This window comes from Ursus arctos, unplaced genomic scaffold, assembly GCF_023065955.2.
Source record: "Ursus arctos isolate Adak ecotype North America unplaced genomic scaffold, UrsArc2.0 scaffold_24, whole genome shotgun sequence".
Classification (NCBI taxonomy): Eukaryota; Metazoa; Chordata; class Mammalia; order Carnivora; family Ursidae; genus Ursus; species Ursus arctos.
The window spans coordinates 35,661,536-35,680,960 of record NW_026622919.1 but is presented as its reverse complement, the minus strand read 5'-3'; the positions used below and the strand labels follow the sequence as shown (position 1 = coordinate 35,680,960).

Below are 19,425 nucleotides of genomic sequence, written 5' to 3'. Positions count from 1 at the left end.
GTCACCTTTAGGCAGGTTATATTTTACATGGCTCAGTTTGAACTTCCAGATTACTTTTCTTGAGTGGTGAAGTGCACAGGAGGATGCCAAGTCAGCTGCAAGGAGTACTGGGAAATGTACCCTTCATTCCGGGAGGTTTTGTGCCTGGGTACCAATCAAGGGCTCTCACACGATGTAATAAGAATCAAGGATGTCGTAGAACTAGCAGTTTCTGCCACTGCCACCGACATTGGCCCTTCTCCAACTCCAGCCCGCCTGAAACGCTAGTACTAAACAGCCATGTCAGCCCTGTCCAGGAACACACTTTCTAGGAGGACAAATGGAGTCCTACTTTTCAGGCAGGACTCAAAGACAAGTGGGAGGTAAAAAACCCTCCTAGCTAATTTCTGACAAATAGTCGCAAAGGAGTCCGAGGAGGGACTAGGGTCTTGAAACTCGAATTCCGGTCTAAAGAAGTATTTCCGGAGCTGGAGCGCGGAGCCGGGAATACCCCGGAAGTACTTCCCTGTTGTTTTACGTAGGAAAGATGGCGGCGGTACAATTTGCCGGCTCGCCACAGAGCGAGCCTGCGCTTGAAGTGCCACGAGAGCCACCACCGGAGCAGAGCAATGGATTTCGCTGCTTGTCGGCTAGGCTCTGCGCCCTGCGCCCGGAGGACAACAACTCCGCCCGGACCGAGATCCACCTGCTCTTCGACCAGCTCATCTCCGAGAACTACAGCGAGAGCGGCGGCGTGGCCCCGGAGGTAGGCGGCGTGCGGGGTGGGGAGGACTCCCGCCGCGCCTACTGGCCCCGGCCCCACCCTCAGGGACCTTAGCTGGTAGCTCCCGCCCGCCGCGCCGGCTTTTCCCAGCCCCGCTTCGCGTTACTTAGTTTTAGGCTCCCTGCTGCTTCCGACCGTGGCAGGCTCTGCCCTCTGTCTGGAAGATCCTGCAGTGCTTGGCAAACTCGCATCTTTCAAAACCCCACTTGATTACTTCTGCTATGATAACACCGCAGGTGTCATCTCTGGCCCCACCTTCCCGTCCCCCAGCTCCACTTCCTGCATACAAAACACTTGGTATATAAAATTCATTTCTACCATTTATCGAATACATGGCTCTCAGACCATCATGCACTGTACTGTACGGTGCACGGTTCTAGGCATCTGACAATATGGGTATTAGTAGATCTACTTTATTGATAAAAATGCTGAGGCACGTAAAGATCCAATGTCATATTGCTGGCAAAAAGCAGAGGTAGAATTGTAGCCTAAGGCTGTCACATGTTCCCTGCCATTTTCTGTTCTTTCGTGCTAGCTCTTCCCTCTCTGCCTCCTGTTCAGAAGTACTCTGACACTGAGTAGTAATAATATTCACACACATCGGGCTTTGGTTACTACTTACTGAGCTCCCAGAACTCTTGACCCAGTCATACCACTGCCTCTGGTGCTCACAGCCACCTCAAACTTGACAGTTCCTAAAAATGAAGTTACATCATCTCTGTAGACACACAGTATCCACAATCCATCCCATTCCCCAACCCTCGGAAACATCCCGAGTCTGCCAAGTCACACTGGCACAAACACTGGTGCTTTCCCTTTTCTTCCTCTCAGATCTATCCAATTTGGATTCTTCAGATTCCATCTCATAAATATTTCTCATTCCCGTTTCTGTGTTCCCACTGCCAGTGCCTTAAGCCCTCAGGCAAGATGACTCTTTCCTGAACTCTTCCACTGGTTTCCTCAAACTTCTCTTCTGCCTCCTGTCTAGCTCTTCTCCAAACCATTCTTTGTTCTGCTACTAGAGTGATTTTTTCTTTTATGGGAAAAAAATATGATTAGAAAGGCAACACTCTGATTTGGGAAGATCTTCAGTACATATTGGTAGATGGTCAGAGCAAGTTACAGAATGGTTCATTGCAGTATGACACCAATATAGGGTGAGGAGTGCATTTAACAGAGTATGTACATATATAGATGTAAAGAGTTCACAACAACGAATGGAAGAGTTTTCACCAAAATAATAGTGTGTGGCACTAGGGAGTGGAATGGAATTAAGGGGGTACTAAGGAACTTTTGCTTTATTGGTATAATTTGATATTTTTCCATCAAAAATACGTGCCTTTCCAGTCTCCTGTCACTTCTCCTTTTGTGCCCTGTGTGCAGTCATTTAAAACCTGCTGTTCCTCAAGCATCTACTAGTGTTTCACACCTACTGGTATTCCAGGTCTTTGCACACTCCATTCCCATTGCTTGCAGTGTCTTTTGTTGCTTTGTTTGGCAGATTTTTAGTCATCTTTCAGATCATTCCAGATTATGCTTAAAAATCACCTCTATGAGGGGCGCCTGGGTGGCTCAGTTGGTTGAGCAACTGCCTTTGGCTCAGGTCATGATCCTGGAGTTCCAGGATCGAGTCTTACATTGGGCTGCCTGCTCAGTGGGAAGTCTGCTTCTCCCTCTGACCCTCTCCCCTCTCATGCTCTCTCTCTCTCTTTCATTCTCTCTCTCTCTCTCTCTCAAATAAATAGATAAAATCTAAAAAAAAAAAAAAAATCACCTCCGTGGGGCTCCTGAGTGGCACAAGGGGCTAAGTGTCAGACTCTCGGTTTCGGCTTAGGTCATGATCTCAGGGCCCTGGGATCGAGCCCCACATCAGGCTCCACACTTATTACAGAATCTGCTTGGGATTCTTGCTCCTTCTTCCTCTGCCCCTCCCGCTTGTGCTGTTTTTCTCTCTCTCTAAAATAAGTTTAAAAAAAAATCACCTCCATAAGACTTCCCTAATTACCATTTCCCCACAGAGTTTGCAGTTCATTCTTTCAGCATTTAATTCACTTTAATTATTTGTGAGTATTTCTGTCTTCCTCACTATGAGCTCTTTTTAAAGTTCAAGAGTATGTTTGTTCATCTTTGGAACCCAAAGATCTAGCACACTACCTAGCACATAGTAGGTGCTCCAAGCCTTTTAATTCAATACACATCAGTGGATGAATGAGTACTGTGCTTTGCAAATAGGTTGCCCTCTTTTTTTTTTGTAGAATTACCTAATTTTACAATAAATTTGTACAGGTGTCATTTCTGATTTTCCCAGTGGCATTGAAAATATGGTTTGCTTACTTTCTTTTTCTTTTTAAGATAGGAATGAATGAGTTCTATTTTTTTAATTAAAAACATTTTAATTCCCATATAGGTAACATACAGTGTTATATTAATTTCAGGTGTGCAGTATAGTGATTCAGCAATTCCATACATCACCCAATGCTCTTCACAACTGTACTTCTTAGTCCCCATCTCCTGTTTAACCCGTCTCCCCACCCACCTCCGCTCTGGTAACCATCAGTTTGTTCTCTATAGTTAAGAGTCTGTTTCTTGGTTTGTCTCTCTCTCTCTCTCTCTCTTTTTCCCTTTGCTTATTTGTTTTGTTTCTTCAGTTCCCCAGATAAATGAAATCATATGGTATTTGTCTTTGTCTGACTAATTTCACTTAGCATGATACTCTCTAGCTCCATCTACATTGTTGCAAATGGCAAGATTTCATTCTTCTTTATGGCTGAGTAATATTCCATTGTATATATAAACCACATGTTTATCCATTTATCCATGGATGGACACTGGGCTGTTTCCATACTTTAGCTATTATAAATAATGCTGCTATAAACATAGGGGTGCATGTACCCTTTTGAATTAGTGTTTTGTATCCTTTGGGTAAATACCCAGTAGTGCAATTGCTGGATTGTAGGGTAGTTCTATTTTTAACTTTTTGAGGAACCTCTGTACTTTTTTCCACAGTGTCTGCACTAGTTTGCATTCCCACCAACAGTGCATGAGGGTTTCTTTTTCTCCACATCCTTGCCAACACCTGTTGTTTCTTGTGTTTTTGATTTTAGCCATTCTGACAGGTGTGCAGTGATATCTCATTGTAGTTTTGATTTGCATTTCCCTAATGATGAGTAATGTTCAGCATCTTTTTATGTGTTGGTTACTTTTTGGTATTTTTAACTTCAGGGCATGGTTTACATTCTGGAAGCCTTTCTTTGGTTATTTAATTTCACTGTCTGTACATATGTAGACTCTGGAGTCTTTAGCCTGACAAAAACCATACTGAGTCTTATACTTTTTAGCACATCCCATTTCTGTGGTATCATTTAATTTTTTCCCCCTAATTTCTGCCTCAGATTTCATCTTTCCTCATTTTGAGTGTGAACAGTCACTTTCATTTTTGTGTCTGGCTGTGTTTGGTGGTAGGGAGGGATGGAGTGGGGGGTGATTCTTCACTTGACTAATACGCATATTGCCTTTTTGTTGTCTTTTTTTTTTTTTTTTTTTTTTTTGTAGGCTGTCAGTACTCTTCTTGTCCAAGCTTGCCGACTGGTGCCTCTTAATCAGAATCATCTTGTCAGCAAAGTGTCTCAACTTATCCACCATTTACTTAACAGATTACAGGTAATTGTGTGTATAACCTTAGAATTCATCATAAACTAAACTTTTGAAATGCTACATCTGTGTTAGGTGTGATAGGCTGCAAAACGCAGGTCCTTACTAAGAATGATATTAAATATAATTCTGACCAAAAAAATTATGCTGCACAATTCTAGAAGTTTGTCCATTAGAGGTGTCCCTTTGTGTTTGGTTCAAGAAACCAGTATCTTTGAGGCCCCCAGGATTTAGGATTTTTTACGGAAGATGTAGTTGACCAAGATATATCTAAGAAAAAGTTGAAACAATCCCCTGCTCCTTTCCTACCAATATTTTTTTTCCCCTTTCCCAAAGCTACCATTTTTGTGGTCTACTTGGTTCATCACAGAGCATAAGAAGTAGCTTGGGAGCAAGAGGACATCAGATGAAAAGACCCCTGATATTTATATCAAGGTCTGTACTGTAGTTCCCCTCTCTCCAGAACCTTCTTAACTTCCTAAATAAATCTCATATCTTTTTAGGAACAGTTCAGAAGTTGCGGCTGTTACCTACCATAAGATACCACATGAGTATGTGAATGTAGCTAGCACAAAACTTACAATTAGCATTATGCAATCGAGGATTCTTTTGGCTGCAAGAAACAGAAAAGCCAACCTAGAATAGCTTAAAAAAAAAAAAAAATTATCTCATGTCACAACCCCCAAGGGAGGCACTCTAAGGGGCACTTAATAATAAGAAACTTACTGGCATTTTTTTCATTTGCCACCAGTCTGTGTATGGGTTTTGGGCATCTCTCATAATCAAGATGGCGGCTTCAGTTCCAGGCATTCCGTGTGAAAGAAATAAATAACATCCTGCAGAAGCAAAAGACGGATCTATTTTGTGTCCCTTTGATTTAAGTACGAGGCATCTTGTCTCTCACACTCTCCATCAGACCTCCCCTGATACCTGGCTGGGGAGACCTAGGTCATATGAGAACCCTTCTGCACCCATCTGATCAGGGGACTGGTATCATCATGAGTGGCTTAAACCAGGGGGTCAGCCTTGACTGCACATTAGAATCACCTGGAGGGCTTAAGCTCCCTAAATGATTACAATGTGCAGCTCAATTCTTATATCAAAGTTTCTTAATCTTGGCACTATTGATATTTTGGATTGGATGAGTCTTAGTTGTGGGGGGGCTGTCCTGCGCATTGTAGGATTTTAGCAGCATCCCGTAGAAGCCTGTAGCATACCTCCAGTTATGACAGTTGAAAATGTCTACAGACACTGCCAAATGGGCAAAAATCTTATTTCCCTGGGAAATAAGATTGCCCCTGGTAGAGAACCACTGTCTTAGCTAATTGGGATTTACCCTCAGGTCTCATGTGCAGGAGATGAGCACCCAAATAAAAGCAGTACTCTGCCAGCAGGAGATAGGAGATGAATGCTGATAGGTAAGCAGTGTCTGCTACATGTGACTTCCTAAATGAAATGAGGCTATTTTCAAGTTTAGAATTTTTCACACTGATACGCTGTCTTTTGAATGTTTTCTGTTCTCAGGTATATTACCTTTGTAACACGGGCAGTTGGAAAAATTCCTGATCACGTATGGTACCTCAGCCCTTAGCCCACTTGTTAGCTTTTGATGACAGGTTATCTCAATTATTCATGAATTGATACTTCAACTAGCCTACTTTGTCCCAACAAGATTATAAACTCCTTGAGGACAAGGATATGCCGTCTCTGCCTGTCCTATTCCCTGCATCAGAGTGAGACAGAGTAGCTGTTGAGCAGACATGTATATTTACAGTGTATTGAGCATTTACTATGTAGAAGGCAATTTCAGTGGATTAAGTTTTACCCACATATATGCCAGTGTCTGGTTAGCTTAAGGAAAATTTACAAGGACTTTGCCAGGTTCTACTTTGTATGGAGGGAGAAAAGGGGAGGAAATGAGCAAGGCAGGGCAAGGAGAAAGCCTTGTCTTGATCAGACTTTCAAGGCCTTTAGAGCAGATCTTTTTGACACCAAAAAGATGGACACGTTTGCTCTCTCTTTCATAGCCTGATTCAGGTGAGCATATGTGTCTGAAAGGATAAAAATATATTTTTTTTACAAGTTAGATCATGCATATTTTTTCTTCTCTCGATAGGTAATTGTGGATGAACAGAACCTGGATTTCCTGTTGGCGTATGCTATTTCTGCTATTCAACAGTGTAGTTCCTGGACACACATGGAAATTCTTCAAGCCCTGGCAGCTCTGGTTTACTGCAATGGCTCAAAATGTCAAAAGGTAGTTTAAACTGTGTTCTGTCTTTCCTTCAAAAGGTTAGGAACACAGGCTGTGAACCAACAGGCCCACGCTGAGGTTTCTGTCCTGTCATTCATGAAATGTGTGACCCTGAGCAACCCTTACTCAACCACTCGGAACCTCGTTTCTTCATGTATACAGTAGTTCCTCTGAGGAGGAAGTGTCACAATCCTGGTAAAGTGCTTGACACTTGGTAAATATCATTACCATTCTTATTGAATACTGTTATTATTGTCGTTACCCTTCAGCCATGTACCCATGGCTAAAGAGCTTCAGCAGCTGCCTAGGCTGGTAGCAGTGATCCCCACTGGTGTTTTGGGGCACATCTATGCATGCCCGTCTGGAAGATTTGCCTAGAAGCTGGTCTTTTGGTACTTAACTGCCCTTTAGTTTAAAAAAATGACATCTGTCTGAAGAGTAATATTTTCCTAGAAGCTTTCTTTGACCATTGGCTGTTATTTTGTTTTAGTACCTCCCAGACTTGCTAGGCAAGAGCGGGATTTTGATGAAATTGAGTGACTCGGCTCAGCCCGACCCCGAAGTTAGGAGAGCTGCAGTGCACTGTATGGCAAACTTATGTCTCAGGTATGTGGATCCACTCACATCTCCCAGCCGTGGTAAGAGAGGGCCTCTCATGGGCCCTTTGTGGGTTGTTCAGTCTGTCTGAAGCCAGAGCCAACTTACAAAAATAAACTACTGTGTGGATCCCATGTTCCTTGCTAATAAGATCATCTTATATTGTTTATTTTTAACTTTAATACTGCTTATAAAAAAGGTAAAGTAAAGGAAAAACTAGAATAGGATCTTATCCCTAAAATAGAGTAAAAGGAGTCCATGTACAATATGTCAAGGTTTTGTTTTCTACTGACGTAAATTTTAACCATACTCAGTCTTTTAGAATATAGTCATCCGAATTTAAGCTTTGTTGAGGCCTCTGTCAAGGCCAGTTTCTTCTAAGAAATCAGAACCAATCCCAGCCCCCAGTTGTAGATGCCTACAATGAAAACTGAGGTGCACAGACTTGACCTGCTATGTGGTATCTGGTCTCTGTATTGTAGTGTTGTCCGGTGGGTAGGAGGGCCGGCTCAGCTGTGTGACTCTAGCTTGACAGGACCTGTCTGCATTATTTCCCTCTTAAGCACTGAAAAGAAGAACTAAAAAGGAATTCTTCCTCTATACTTCTTCCACTACAGACTTCTGTAACTTCTTCCTATGGAAACCACTCTTCCTCCTTCCTGTTCATGCCATGCTTGTGGTATCCCGCAGTTGTAGTTAATTACCCAAAGTGCGCCGTCTTGTTTCATCCAAGGGTGTATTCCAACTCCGTTGGTCTGTATTACTGCTATTTTTAATTCTTACTCTTTTGCGAGCCCCATTTCAGAGGAGACTGAGTTTGCGTTGCTTTCTCTGTATGTGTTTTAGTGTGCCAGGACAGCCATACTTGGAGGATCCCTACCCAAATATCTGCTTCCAGGCTTTCTTGACCACTCTACAGTCTCCAAAGTCATCTGATATGGATGATATCACATTTTGCATGGTAGGTGGGGCTACCACTGATTTTGTGCATGTTATAGATGTTTGTAGAAGCAGCAGGACAGAGGCTGTTACTGAAGAGTATAATTTAGTTGCTGAATTTGCTTTGTCTAGAGATAATAGGCCTACATGGAATGTTTATAACTTAGAAAGATGGACATTGTCTCTTTCAGGTTTAAATTACAAGACAGTTTCTGTTTATTTTGTTTTGCAGTTTTAAAGCTTTTAAAAGAAAGTATTTTTTTTCCCTCCTGACTACAAAAGCAATACAATTCAGACTAGTAACTGTCATTTTATTTTATTTATTTATTTTTTTAGAAAGAGAGAGAGAGAGTGCAAGTAGGGGCAGAGGGAGAGGGAGAGAGAATCCCAAGCAGGCTCCACGTACCCAGCGTGGAGCCCAGCACGGGCCTCAATCTCACAACCCTGAGATCGTGACCTGAGTCAAAATCGAGTTGGACGCCCAACCGGCTGAGCCACCCCGGCACCCCTAGTAACTATCTTTTAGATGGAAGGGAAAGGAGTAGATTTCAACAGTATCTGCAATGTTATTTCTTTTTTAAAAATCTGATAGAAATATGACAATTTGTAAACATATTTTAAAATCAGAGTGACACATATCATCTGTGATGGTGAAGTTTCCTCATAGTTCCCTGCTCAGATATAACCATTTGGAGCAGTTTGTTCTTCAAGCCCCCAAAGATTTTTTCTGCATGTAAATGAGCATACTTTATAATTTTCAAGTGGGGTCATATTAAATATGCCGTTTTACAACTTTATCTCCTTTTTAAAGTGAATATTTCTTGGGCATCTTTTCAGTACCTATTGATGCACCTCTTGCTTTCTGACTGCGGTTGCTGGGAGACCTGGGGCAAGGCACTGAACCGCTCGAGCCTCTCTGTTCCTTCTCTCTGAAATGGGACAAACGATGCAATGACCTTGTAGGGGTCCTACAAGCAGTGTATGAAATACAGCATTTAAAGTGCTTGGCAGATGCTTGCCGTGATTATGGCTGAGTTTCCCATATAGCAGGGGGTCTGCTTCTTGTACAGTCATCGTCACAACAGGTGGAAATGGAAGTTTCTTCAGTGTTTCCACTATTTCAGAAAAAGGCTGTGGTTCACATCCTCTCCATAGGGGTTGTATTTTTTTCAAGATCGTATTTCTTAATGAGAATTACTGAGTCAGAAGGTCAATCTGGATCAGAATTGCCCTCTAGAAACCTGCTCCCACATACATGCCTTTGCCTTTAAGAACTAGGGAGGTTGCTGCATCAGCCTCCCTGCTTCCGATCCCTGCTGCCACTGTTTCATCCCTATCGCCTTCTTCCCACCACACACCTCTTCTTTTTTTTTTTCTTGCTCTCCATTTGTATGTGCTGGCTTATAAACATATATGATAAGACCACTCTTCCATGAGAGCACTCTAGTCTTCTAGAAAATAATTAATAGTAGTTCATCAGAGCTCTCTCCTCTGGATCTTCCTTTTTTTCCCCCCTCCTTTTGAATGGTTTGTTTTGTTTTGTTTTGTTTTATCATCTAGAGACTTTTTCTCCCCTAACCTCAGTGGTGCTAGAAAGTTGATCCCTGGATAACCACATTTCCTTTACCTTTAAACTTGTCCTCTTCTTTCCCCTAGTTGTTACAAAATGCATTAAAAGGTATACAGTCTCTTCTAAATGGGGGTAAGATGAAACTGACACAGACTGAGGAACTTGGAGCCCTTCTGGCTGTGCTGAAGGTAAGGCATTGCCCTTTTAAACCCAAGTCCTCATCATGGCGAGTGTCTTTCCTACTGAAACCCCAGGCTTAAGGACCACTTTATATCATCATTCCAAAGCTAGCTTTAGGGTAGTATATCTTAGAAGAGATCGTTCAAATGTTCATATACAAGCACACTTAAAATTAAGAACTGAAAACAGTAAGCCTTGTTTTAAGTAAATGTATCAAAATTCTAAAACTTTACTTATGAATCTTAATTTAGGAAAGGTATAGGTTATGATCTGTAGATAATTTAATTTTAGTTCATCCCAAACCTGTTTATAGTTGAAAGAAGAACCAGGGCTTCCCTTTGGCGCTTGGCCCATGCAGTAGATAGGCCAGTCAAGATGGCATCAGTAGGGCTGCATCCTTTGGCTTCTGAGCCCGCCAGTCAGTGGGAAGGTCATATCAGCCTCTCTGGAGACCCACCTTTCAGTTCAGCCAGGAAGTGGCTTCAGGTCAAAGTCATGTATGGTAACTTAGCTTGATCATGACTAAAACTTCAAATCTTTCCCTGTCCCATCTCCCAAATAGACAGCTAGGTGTGGACATGGATAAGCAAAATAAGAATAATAGATTGGTTAAAAAATTACAGATAGATCAAAGGATTGGATAAAACAGGTTGGATAAATTTTAAAAATTAATAAATAAAAAAAATTCGTAAATAAACTATAAGTCAAGCCTAACCTAATCTGGCCAGACCAGATCCATCCAGATGAGATTAAACATTTCTGTAAGCTCTAAACCTAAAAGGTATCAATTTTCTGTCCATTTTTATTTCCTTAATAAGCTTCTAGACATTAATCTGTTCATTAATGTGGTCCAGAACATGGTGAATCATTCTGTTTTATGATTAATTTTGTGTGTGTGTTTCCTTTATCATCATTATTAGAAATCTATGTTTCATGGACTCCCGGGACTAAACATAGAGCTGCCCACGGTGTTATACCCCACTCCACTTCCTCAGTACGATGGGCGACCACCTGTCAAACCACAGCAGTCCGAATCCAGCGCCTCCCGACCAACTGCGGTACGCCTGGGTCTGCTTAGGTTTAAGTTGTGGACTGCCTTCAATTGCTTGTTGTATGTGTTTTCTATGGTTTATGTCACTCCTTGTGCCAAAGGTTCACCTTGAGTTTGATTTCAGTTTAGGGTTTTTAGCATAGTAAATTTAAATTCATCAGACTGCTGAAAACACCAGTTATACAGTGTCTTATATTTCTTTTCTTTTTTTTTTTTTAAAGATTTTGTTTATTCATTTGACAGAGAGAGAGACAGCCAGTGAGAGAGGGAACACAAGCAGTGGGAGTGGGAAGAAGCAGTGGGAAGAAGCAGGCTCCTAGCGGAGGAGTCTGATGTGGGGCTCGATCCCAGAACGCCAGGATCACGCCCTCAGCCGAAGGCAGACACTTAATGACTGTGCCACCCAGGCGCCCCAGTGTCTTATATTTTTAAGAGTTCTAGACAGTGTAACAGATGTAACAGTGGACATTCCCTTTATACCCAAAGCTGTACATCCTCATTCCCCAATGCTCAAGACCACAGGCCCACCAACTTTCTCTGTAAAAGGCTATTTGGTAAATATTGTAGGTCTCTGTTACAACTGCCAATTTTCGCAGCACGTCCATATAGCTGGCATCTCTCTTATGTTTCCGCTGGAGAACCTAGGGCATATAGATATATGGGCCACAATATTACATCTAGAAATGTATCAGGTATTACTTACAAAATGCTTATAATCAGAAATTCTTTCACTCATTGACTTATGCAACATTAACTGAACGGCCGCTACATCGCAGACATTATGCTAATAAGCATTAAGGATATAAACTCTGCTTTTTGGAGTTTGGGGGAGAAGGGGAAGGTGGATAAATAAACAACCACAATGCAGTATTGTGATTTCTTTCATCAGAATATTCACAGGGTACTCTGGGATCACATTCAGAGTACCCATCCAAACAGAGGAGTAAGAGGGGGCTTTTTAAAAGATGTGTGGCCAAACTGAACCTTAAGAATGTGTAGAGTACAAAAAGGAGGGAAAGTGTTTTATTTGGAGGGAACAGAAGGTATGTAAGCATAGAGAATGAGCATGGGCGTAGCCCATTTGTTAACCAGTAGGCTAGAGTGTCAGGTGCGAGCAGGGGAAGGCTGGGACACGTAGGTAGCAGAGGCCACATCTTAAGGGTCTTATGCAGTATGCTAAGGAGTTAGTTTTTAATCTTACAGGCGGTAGAGATGAGGACTCATATAGGGGAGTGAGGTGATCAGATACACGTCTCAGAAGAATCACTATGATAGGAAGTAAAAGGGTGTGAGTCTGCAGCCACGTTAATAATCCAAAATCGAAGGGATGAGGACCTTCCTTCTCAAAGTCAGGGGCCTTGAGAATGCAGAGGGCAGCACAGATTCTAAAGATATTTGGAAAGGAAGTAGGAGAAAGGAAAAATACTGGCTTTTACTTCATATCTGCAAAACCCCAGTGCCCTAAAACCTGCATTGTATCTGGTGGATTAGCTAGAGTGGCGCGAGCTATGTGTCTTATCTGGGAGAACTGAGAAACTGTCCCTCAAGTTGTTTACTCTAATTCTCTTGCGGCTGAATGCTTTCACAACTGTGCAGGGAAGGTGGCGTTAGCCTCATGCTTACAGATGAGGAAGGTCAAGCTAATGGAAGGCTTAGATTTGCTCAGAGTCACAGCGGTTGAATAGAAAGCCAGGCTAGAAGCGTGGCTCTGTCGCATGCACTTCCCGCCTTGTTTCCCGTGGCCCGCTGGGGTGTGTGTAAGCACTTAGCATAGCACCTGACTCACAGTAGGAGGTAAGTGCCACTTTTTTCTCTTCTCCTCTTTTCTTCTTTCCTCATACCACGTTTTGGGGGCATACTTAATAAGTATCAAATGAGAAAAGTACCAATAGCTATCATGTATACGTTTTCATTTGCTCCTAAAATCAGAATAAAAAGAAAAAATCAAAAGTAAAATCGAAGAAAATCCAGCAAGGAGAAGAAGAAGAGGAAGAATCCAGTGGTGAAAGAGAAGTAGCCCCCATCCCTGGCTCGGGCAGAGAGCACCTGCATGAGGGGAACACTCCCTGTTCCTCCTCCCTGGGAGGCCAGAGTGCGCCGGTGGAGGGAAGCGGCGCTGCGGGAAAAGAGCGAGTCTCCCCGCCCGTCCGTTCTGCCAGCTGGAAAAGGGTCAGCAGTAGTGAGTCTGAGTATTCCGATGCTGAGGGAGGCATGCAGAGTAAAATGAGGTAGTAGTATTTTTTTTAATGATTTTATTTATTTATTTGAGAGAGAGAGTGAGAGAGAGAGAACATGAGTGGGGTGAGGGGAAGAGGGAGAAGCAGACTCCTGCTGAGCAGGGAGCCTGATGCGGGGCTCGAGCCTGGGACTCCAGGATCATGACCTGAACCGAAGGCAGACGCTTAACCGACTAAGCCACCCAGGCCTCCCAAATAATAGTATTTTGTTGTATTGTTATGCCTTATAATCTCCGTTGCTTGTAAGTTTATAACTTTGCTTAAAAACCTGACTGGTGCATGGGATTTAACTTGAAGATTCATTTAGGCGGGGCTTTGCGTTCCTCTGCCTTCTGCCTTGTTCCCTTCATCTGCCTTTATACGTGTGGTCCCTTTGCCTGGAATTCCCTTCCACTCTGTCTGCTTTCTTGCTGTGCTAAGCACTACTCATCTTCAGTACGAGCTCAGCAGTCACGTCCTCTGAAAAGCCTTTTCTGATGCCCCTCCCCCCAGTTTTGGTTTAGGTCCCTACGTAATGACCCTTTGACTTATCCCCACCTTAGTGTTGATCATGCTGTGTTGCAGTTATCTCTTTAACTGTCTCTGCCATTCATGAGCTTGTCGGGGGCACGGACGGGCTTTATGTCTGCCGGCCTCAGCCCAATGCCTGGTACGTACTTAAGTACTCCGGACGTGTTTGTTGGAGGAATGGATACTCTGCAGTGTTTCGTATCTAACACTAGTTTCCTGACGTCAAACTGTTGCCCTATTTGTGTTTTATGTTGTCGACTTTATTAACTTGTTATATAAACAAATTGCTTTAACATGTTTTGATTGAAAAATATTTTTTTAATATCATGTTGGCATCTTACCTTAGGATTTATTCAGAACGTTGAGTTTCTCAATGTATCATTCAAATAAATAGCCTTTCATGTCTGTATTTTTTAAAACTATTAACAGACTTTTTTCTTCCTTCTCTTGGGTAGGTCTTACCAAGCCAAAGTTCGCCAAGGAGCATTAGCTTGTTTTCTTTCTACTATAAAATCAATAGAAAAAAAAGTTCTTTATGGCTACTGGTCAGCCTTTGTTCCTGATACACCTGAGCTTGGCAGCCCTCAGTCCGTGTCCTTGATGACTCTTACATTAAAAGATCCTTCTCCAAAGGTAAGAGCGTTTGAATTCTCAGCATGATAGTAGGAAGAAGAGCTTGACACATCTTGGTTGCTTTCTCTGCCTTATCTGATCTCATCTGAAGACAGCTCTCATTAATACCAGCCCAAGTTCTGATTTGAGAACCACTGGACAGGCAGGAGGATCGGGAGTGGGCTTATATGAATAACAGGTTGAGAAAGGTCACAGTGAGGTTGCCTCCTGCCCGGGGCTCGCTTGAAGCCTGAGTACACTGAGTGTTCTAACTTCTTTTGAGCTGCACTGAAACAGCTGTGCTTCCTTCCCTTTGATGAAAATGTTGATTGCCATGGTATTTGGGATAGGAGAAAATAAAAAGTGGCTTAAACACACAGTGGAATATCTTGGTCCACAGTGGTTATGAAGGACGTGTAAAGCTTAGAGAAATGTTTATGATGAGAGAACATAAGAAAACTTCTAGGTGACCCTTCAAAAGCTCTTACAGGGTGAAGAAAAATAAATGGGTCTCAATTATACACACACAAAAAATTGCAAATACCCAATATCCTGAGTAGTTCAAAATGGCAGAAATTTTTCAGATTGACTGAATCAATAGCAAAGGAGAACCTGGGAGGAAAATGGGAAGTGAATGGTGGCAAATGAGTCAGTCATGAAGCCATTCTCGTAATCGAAAGGAAAATTACTATAAAAGATAAATATACATGTACTTGCAGAGCCTCCAGCTGAGGGGAGCTGCCGGCAGTAGCCGAGGAGACAGTGCTATGGAGCAAGTAGCAGGCCAAGTGAAGTGGCCGCACCGCAGCCACGCAGCGAAGGGGGCATGGGCCACGTGGGTCTGCGGTATGAGGACAGAGGGGTCATGAAGTCCGATCTCGTGAAAGTGATTGAGTTCATATTTTTATAATGTTTACATTTGACCTAGAGTGTTGTGAGAAATTTTACAAGCTGCAAAATACTCCTTGATTTGCTGTCTTTTTGGGTTCTTTAACTTTGGTGAATGCAAGAAATGTGATGAGAAAAAAGTGCAGTAATGATACAACCTAAGGTAGATTCACTGGGAAGCACAGCTTGCGCTGATAACTGAGAAGCTTTCCAAAGAGAAGCGGACAGTAGGAAAGGGGGCTGGACTCTTCCATTCAGAACACTGACGATAGATTACTTCTAGGAAATTGCAGTAGGAGATGCTACAACAATTAATTGAGAAGGAGAAAACTTAGAAATTTCCTTTAGGCTTTGGCAGTGGGGCGGTACTTGGGAAATGGTCACATTTTGACATGTTGGAAATGCACTTCAGAAAGCACATCCTGTATGTTTCTAGACATCACAGAGCAATTTATCAGTAAAAATACCATGGCTACTTTATGAATTTCTTCTATTTAAATTCCTCGGGTGTTAAAAAGGTAGATTATTATCAAGACTTGACGTAAGGAACCAACTATGGGGCCTACTTTCCTCTTCGTACCTTGAAAATTATCCTGATTTTGAAATTCCATGATTATTTATTTCTCTTTTAGAGAGCTATGAAATGTTAGAAACAAATCAAAATCTAGAGTAATAGATAGCATAACTAGGAAAGAGAATATAGCAAGTTTTTAACTATCATGGACTGGTAGGTAATCGGGTTTTCTCTCATAAAGCCAACCAAGAATAGATGACCTGGGCTTGGATATCTCCAGATCTAGAGACCCTGACACAGTGTTCAAATGCCTCCACCCTAAAGGCAACCAGCTTTGGGAATGCAATCAAATAAAATTAACCTTGAGCATGTGTGCAGAATAATCAGTCCTGGGACGAAGCCAAAGAAGGGAACAGCCAGGTGCATCGAAACCTCACTGCTACCCACTCCCAGCAGTGACTTCTTTATCACCCTCCCAGAAAGATTGAGACAAAACAAACATAAGAAAAGGAAAACATAGGATTGATTGAGCTGCCTTAGCAGACGTTTCTGCTACGTTGTAGGTAGCAAAAAAGGAAAGTGCTTTCCAGTTTCATTACCTTGGAACAAGACTGCATGTCCAAGGAAGTGAAACTACTCATTGGTGAAACGGAGCACACTGATGTTTATCGGGTTGAAAAGTCTTCATCCATCATTGTAAATATTCAGATAATAAGAACTTAACAAAATGAATTCTCTGGAGAGCTGCACCTCTTACGGTTTGCATGCACATCAGTAATTTCTGCTGAAAGTGCTGATCGGAACCAGTAAACAGTATATAAAATATTGATGTAAGAGTCAGTGAAGCAGAACTTAAATGATTCAGTGTCATAAATAGCATTTTTTTTAGCAACAAAGATATGTTAAACAGGGTTTAAAGGAAATTAAATCAGAACTACGAGAAGTATAATTGATACAATATCATATTTTTTACATAGATTTCATACCTCAGTGGTATATTTCAGTGACATTACTTTTGTTTTCATCTGTGATGGTTGAGGTACACTCTTAGGGTACCAAGTAAATTGAGCTAAAATTTTTTGACTTTTGAGCATCAGTTCATCTCTCTCCACAACTTGATTTTGAATTGTAATTGGTGTGTGAACTGTTGGAATCGTGGTTTTTAATTGCTGTCTAAAGAAGTAGAGGTTTAATGTCTGTGCTACCGTGGCCGGGTGATTGCAACAGAGACTCTTGGGCCTACAAAATCTGAAATATAAAGTATGTGCTACTGGTCCTTTGCAGAAAAAATTTGCCAGCCCCTGACCTAAGTCTTTCTTGGGTGAGCTGACTTGTGACTTGTGCACAAGTTCTTTCTCATGCACTGTCTCTCTCACACACACGTGTGCACACGCAGTTTCCTAATACATTGTCATCTTCCTGCCATCAATGATTACGCTTAATTCCAGAGACTCATAGTGCTATACTACAAATTTATTCTCAAGGCAGTAAATTTTCAGGTTTCTGTTTGTGAGTCCACGCTACAAAAGGCGTACAAAAATGATTTATTCTTGTTACTTGGAGATTATATAATTGAAGATTTTCCGGAAATCCTTTTTCACAACAAACTCAGATATGTTTCATGATGAACAAATATTTAGATTAGAATTATGTTGATTCTCCATTTTAAAAATATCTGACAGTGTTTAATTGGCAGTTTGGGGGACTGGCCAAACAGGGTACGGTATTACATTATTCGTCTTACATTTATCACCTATATTCCATTTTGGTTAAATTAGCTTTCTTTTTTTTTTCTTAACTGATTTTTAATACCACAAAATCATCCGAGTACCAATTGAAAGTCATCTTTTAAGATTATAAACACAATCTTGCTCCAGTGACCCTTTTCCTGACAAGTACAGGAGACCATTGACAAAGGGGTACATAACTTTCCCTTCCATCTGTAAGGTTACAGTTAATGGTTTCCTTTCTTTGATTATCAGAGACTCACTGCATTCAGTGTTTATTTCTGCGCCTAAGACTGCTTCTGAAAAGTTGGATCACTAATGATGCCTGCCAAGTTGAATGTGCAGAGTCTCTGATATCCTGTTTAACTTTGAGCACTCATGGGTGCTTCAGGAGAGCATGTAAAGCAGCATGTTTGCTGTAGAACAGACTCTAGGCTCACGTATTTTTTTCCCCACCCCACGAGTTATTTCATTCTCTTTTCCCTTGGTCTTATGCTTGAATAAACAAGGCCTCTAATTTTTCTTTAAGTTATTCTCATGTTCATGATTTCAAGTTTTTGTACTTAGTGTGGTATAGCTTAGACTTACTCCTTACTGTAAGAAAACCTAACAGCAATGTGATGTAGGGTTTTTTTTTTTTTTTTAATTGGGGGGGCAAGAGGCCTACTTCACGGCTACTTTTAGGACCTGATAATCCTACTGCCTCTGTTTTCCTAGTTAAGATGATCTGAAGTACTTCAAAAATTAAAAATGAAAATAGGAAGTAGGGGATTTGACTCCTGATTATTAACTAACTGATGGGAATCGTCCTGAAATTTCAGACACGTGCATGTGCTCTGCAAGTTTTATCTGCCATCTTGGAAGGCTCAAAGCAGTTCCTTTCTGTTGCTGAAGATACCAGTGACCACAGGAGGGCTTTTACTCCCTTCTCCGTGATGATTGCATCCAGCATTAGAGAATTGCACAGATGTCTTTTGTTAGCTCTGGTGGCCGAGACGTCCTCACAGACCCTTACTCAGATCATTAAGGTAAGCGTGCCACGTTATCCAGAGGTTTTGGAGGGATTTGGTCTGTTACAATTTTGTATAATGTTTTACATTGTCCAAAAGTAATTTGACTTAAGAATGTAACTAAATACGAATTTTATTTAAAGATATCCTGTTGCGCCTACTTGTTTGATCTTACCTATAATCTCTCTATGTTCAGATAAATGATTTACTAAAAATATTCCTATTTTTAGTATTAAGTTGTAACAATGAGAACACAAGTGCTATTCCCCTAAAAAAAAAAAGGATAAAAAAGAAAAAGACTAATTTTCAAATGAGTATGAAGAGTTTTCTTAATTAAATGCTGTAAAGTTTTGTGTCTATGCTGTGGCGTAATCAGACCTATTGATAGCCTGTTCTTGTATTTTGCAGTGCCTTGCAAATTTAGTATCAAATTCACCTTATAACCGTCTGAAACTCAGCCTGTTGACCAAAGTGTGGAACCAGATAAAACCTTATATCCGCCACAAAGGTTGGTGGTAGTTTAACATCAGTTGCTTTTTTATATCAATCAAATCTAGATTATTAGGTTAAAAAGTATTTAGAGCATTTTTATAGCTGTAAAATATCTCTACTTATCCTCAAGTTTTCAGGGAAACCAGCTATTGCTAGAACCCCACTTTTGACCCCGGAAGCCCCAGTAGACACCACTGGAAGGAAGTGAGGTAGAGAATTAATTATAAGGGTTACTGGCTCTTTGCTACTTCAGTGCAGTGACTTTAGAATTAGGGGTGAGACAAGTGTGTGTGGGGGGGCCCCTCTGGTACGTAATACACAGGTCCTATCCTTCAGGCAAAAGTAAGGATGGATGGGGGCGCCTGGGTGGCTCAGTTGGTTAAGCAGTCTGACTCTTGATTTTAGCTCAGGTCATGATCTCAGGGTCATG

At 41.6% G+C, this 19,425-nt stretch overlaps 1 protein-coding gene across 4 annotated transcripts in view; it reads left to right on the top strand.

The window, feature by feature from the left end:
• Positions 1 to 505: 505 nt before the first annotated feature.
• HEATR6 (HEAT repeat containing 6) overlaps positions 506 to 19,425 on the top strand; it is a 32,152-nt gene continuing 13,232 nt past the window's right edge. Inside the window, exons 1-12 of one of the 4 annotated variants that reach the window (XM_057317690.1) lie at positions 4,338 to 4,423; positions 4,751 to 4,849; positions 5,757 to 5,832; positions 5,939 to 6,671; positions 7,159 to 7,274; positions 8,112 to 8,226; positions 9,861 to 9,962; positions 10,875 to 11,012; positions 12,935 to 13,233; positions 14,208 to 14,385; positions 18,315 to 18,521; positions 18,912 to 19,011. In XM_057317690.1, the coding sequence (XP_057173673.1) occupies positions 6,612 to 6,671; positions 7,159 to 7,274; positions 8,112 to 8,226; positions 9,861 to 9,962; positions 10,875 to 11,012; positions 12,935 to 13,233; positions 14,208 to 14,385; positions 18,315 to 18,521; positions 18,912 to 19,011 (1,315 nt within the window). In that variant the 5' untranslated portion in view covers positions 4,338 to 4,423; positions 4,751 to 4,849; positions 5,757 to 5,832; positions 5,939 to 6,611. Of the gene's footprint in view, positions 746 to 4,315; positions 4,424 to 4,750; positions 4,850 to 4,871; positions 5,833 to 5,938; positions 6,672 to 7,158; positions 7,275 to 8,111; positions 8,227 to 9,860; positions 9,963 to 10,874; positions 11,013 to 12,934; positions 13,234 to 14,207; positions 14,386 to 18,314; positions 18,522 to 18,911; positions 19,012 to 19,425 lie in introns of those variants that run through there. The other 3 variants (XM_026517575.4, XM_044390709.2, XM_057317691.1) reach the window with 3 other exon arrangements.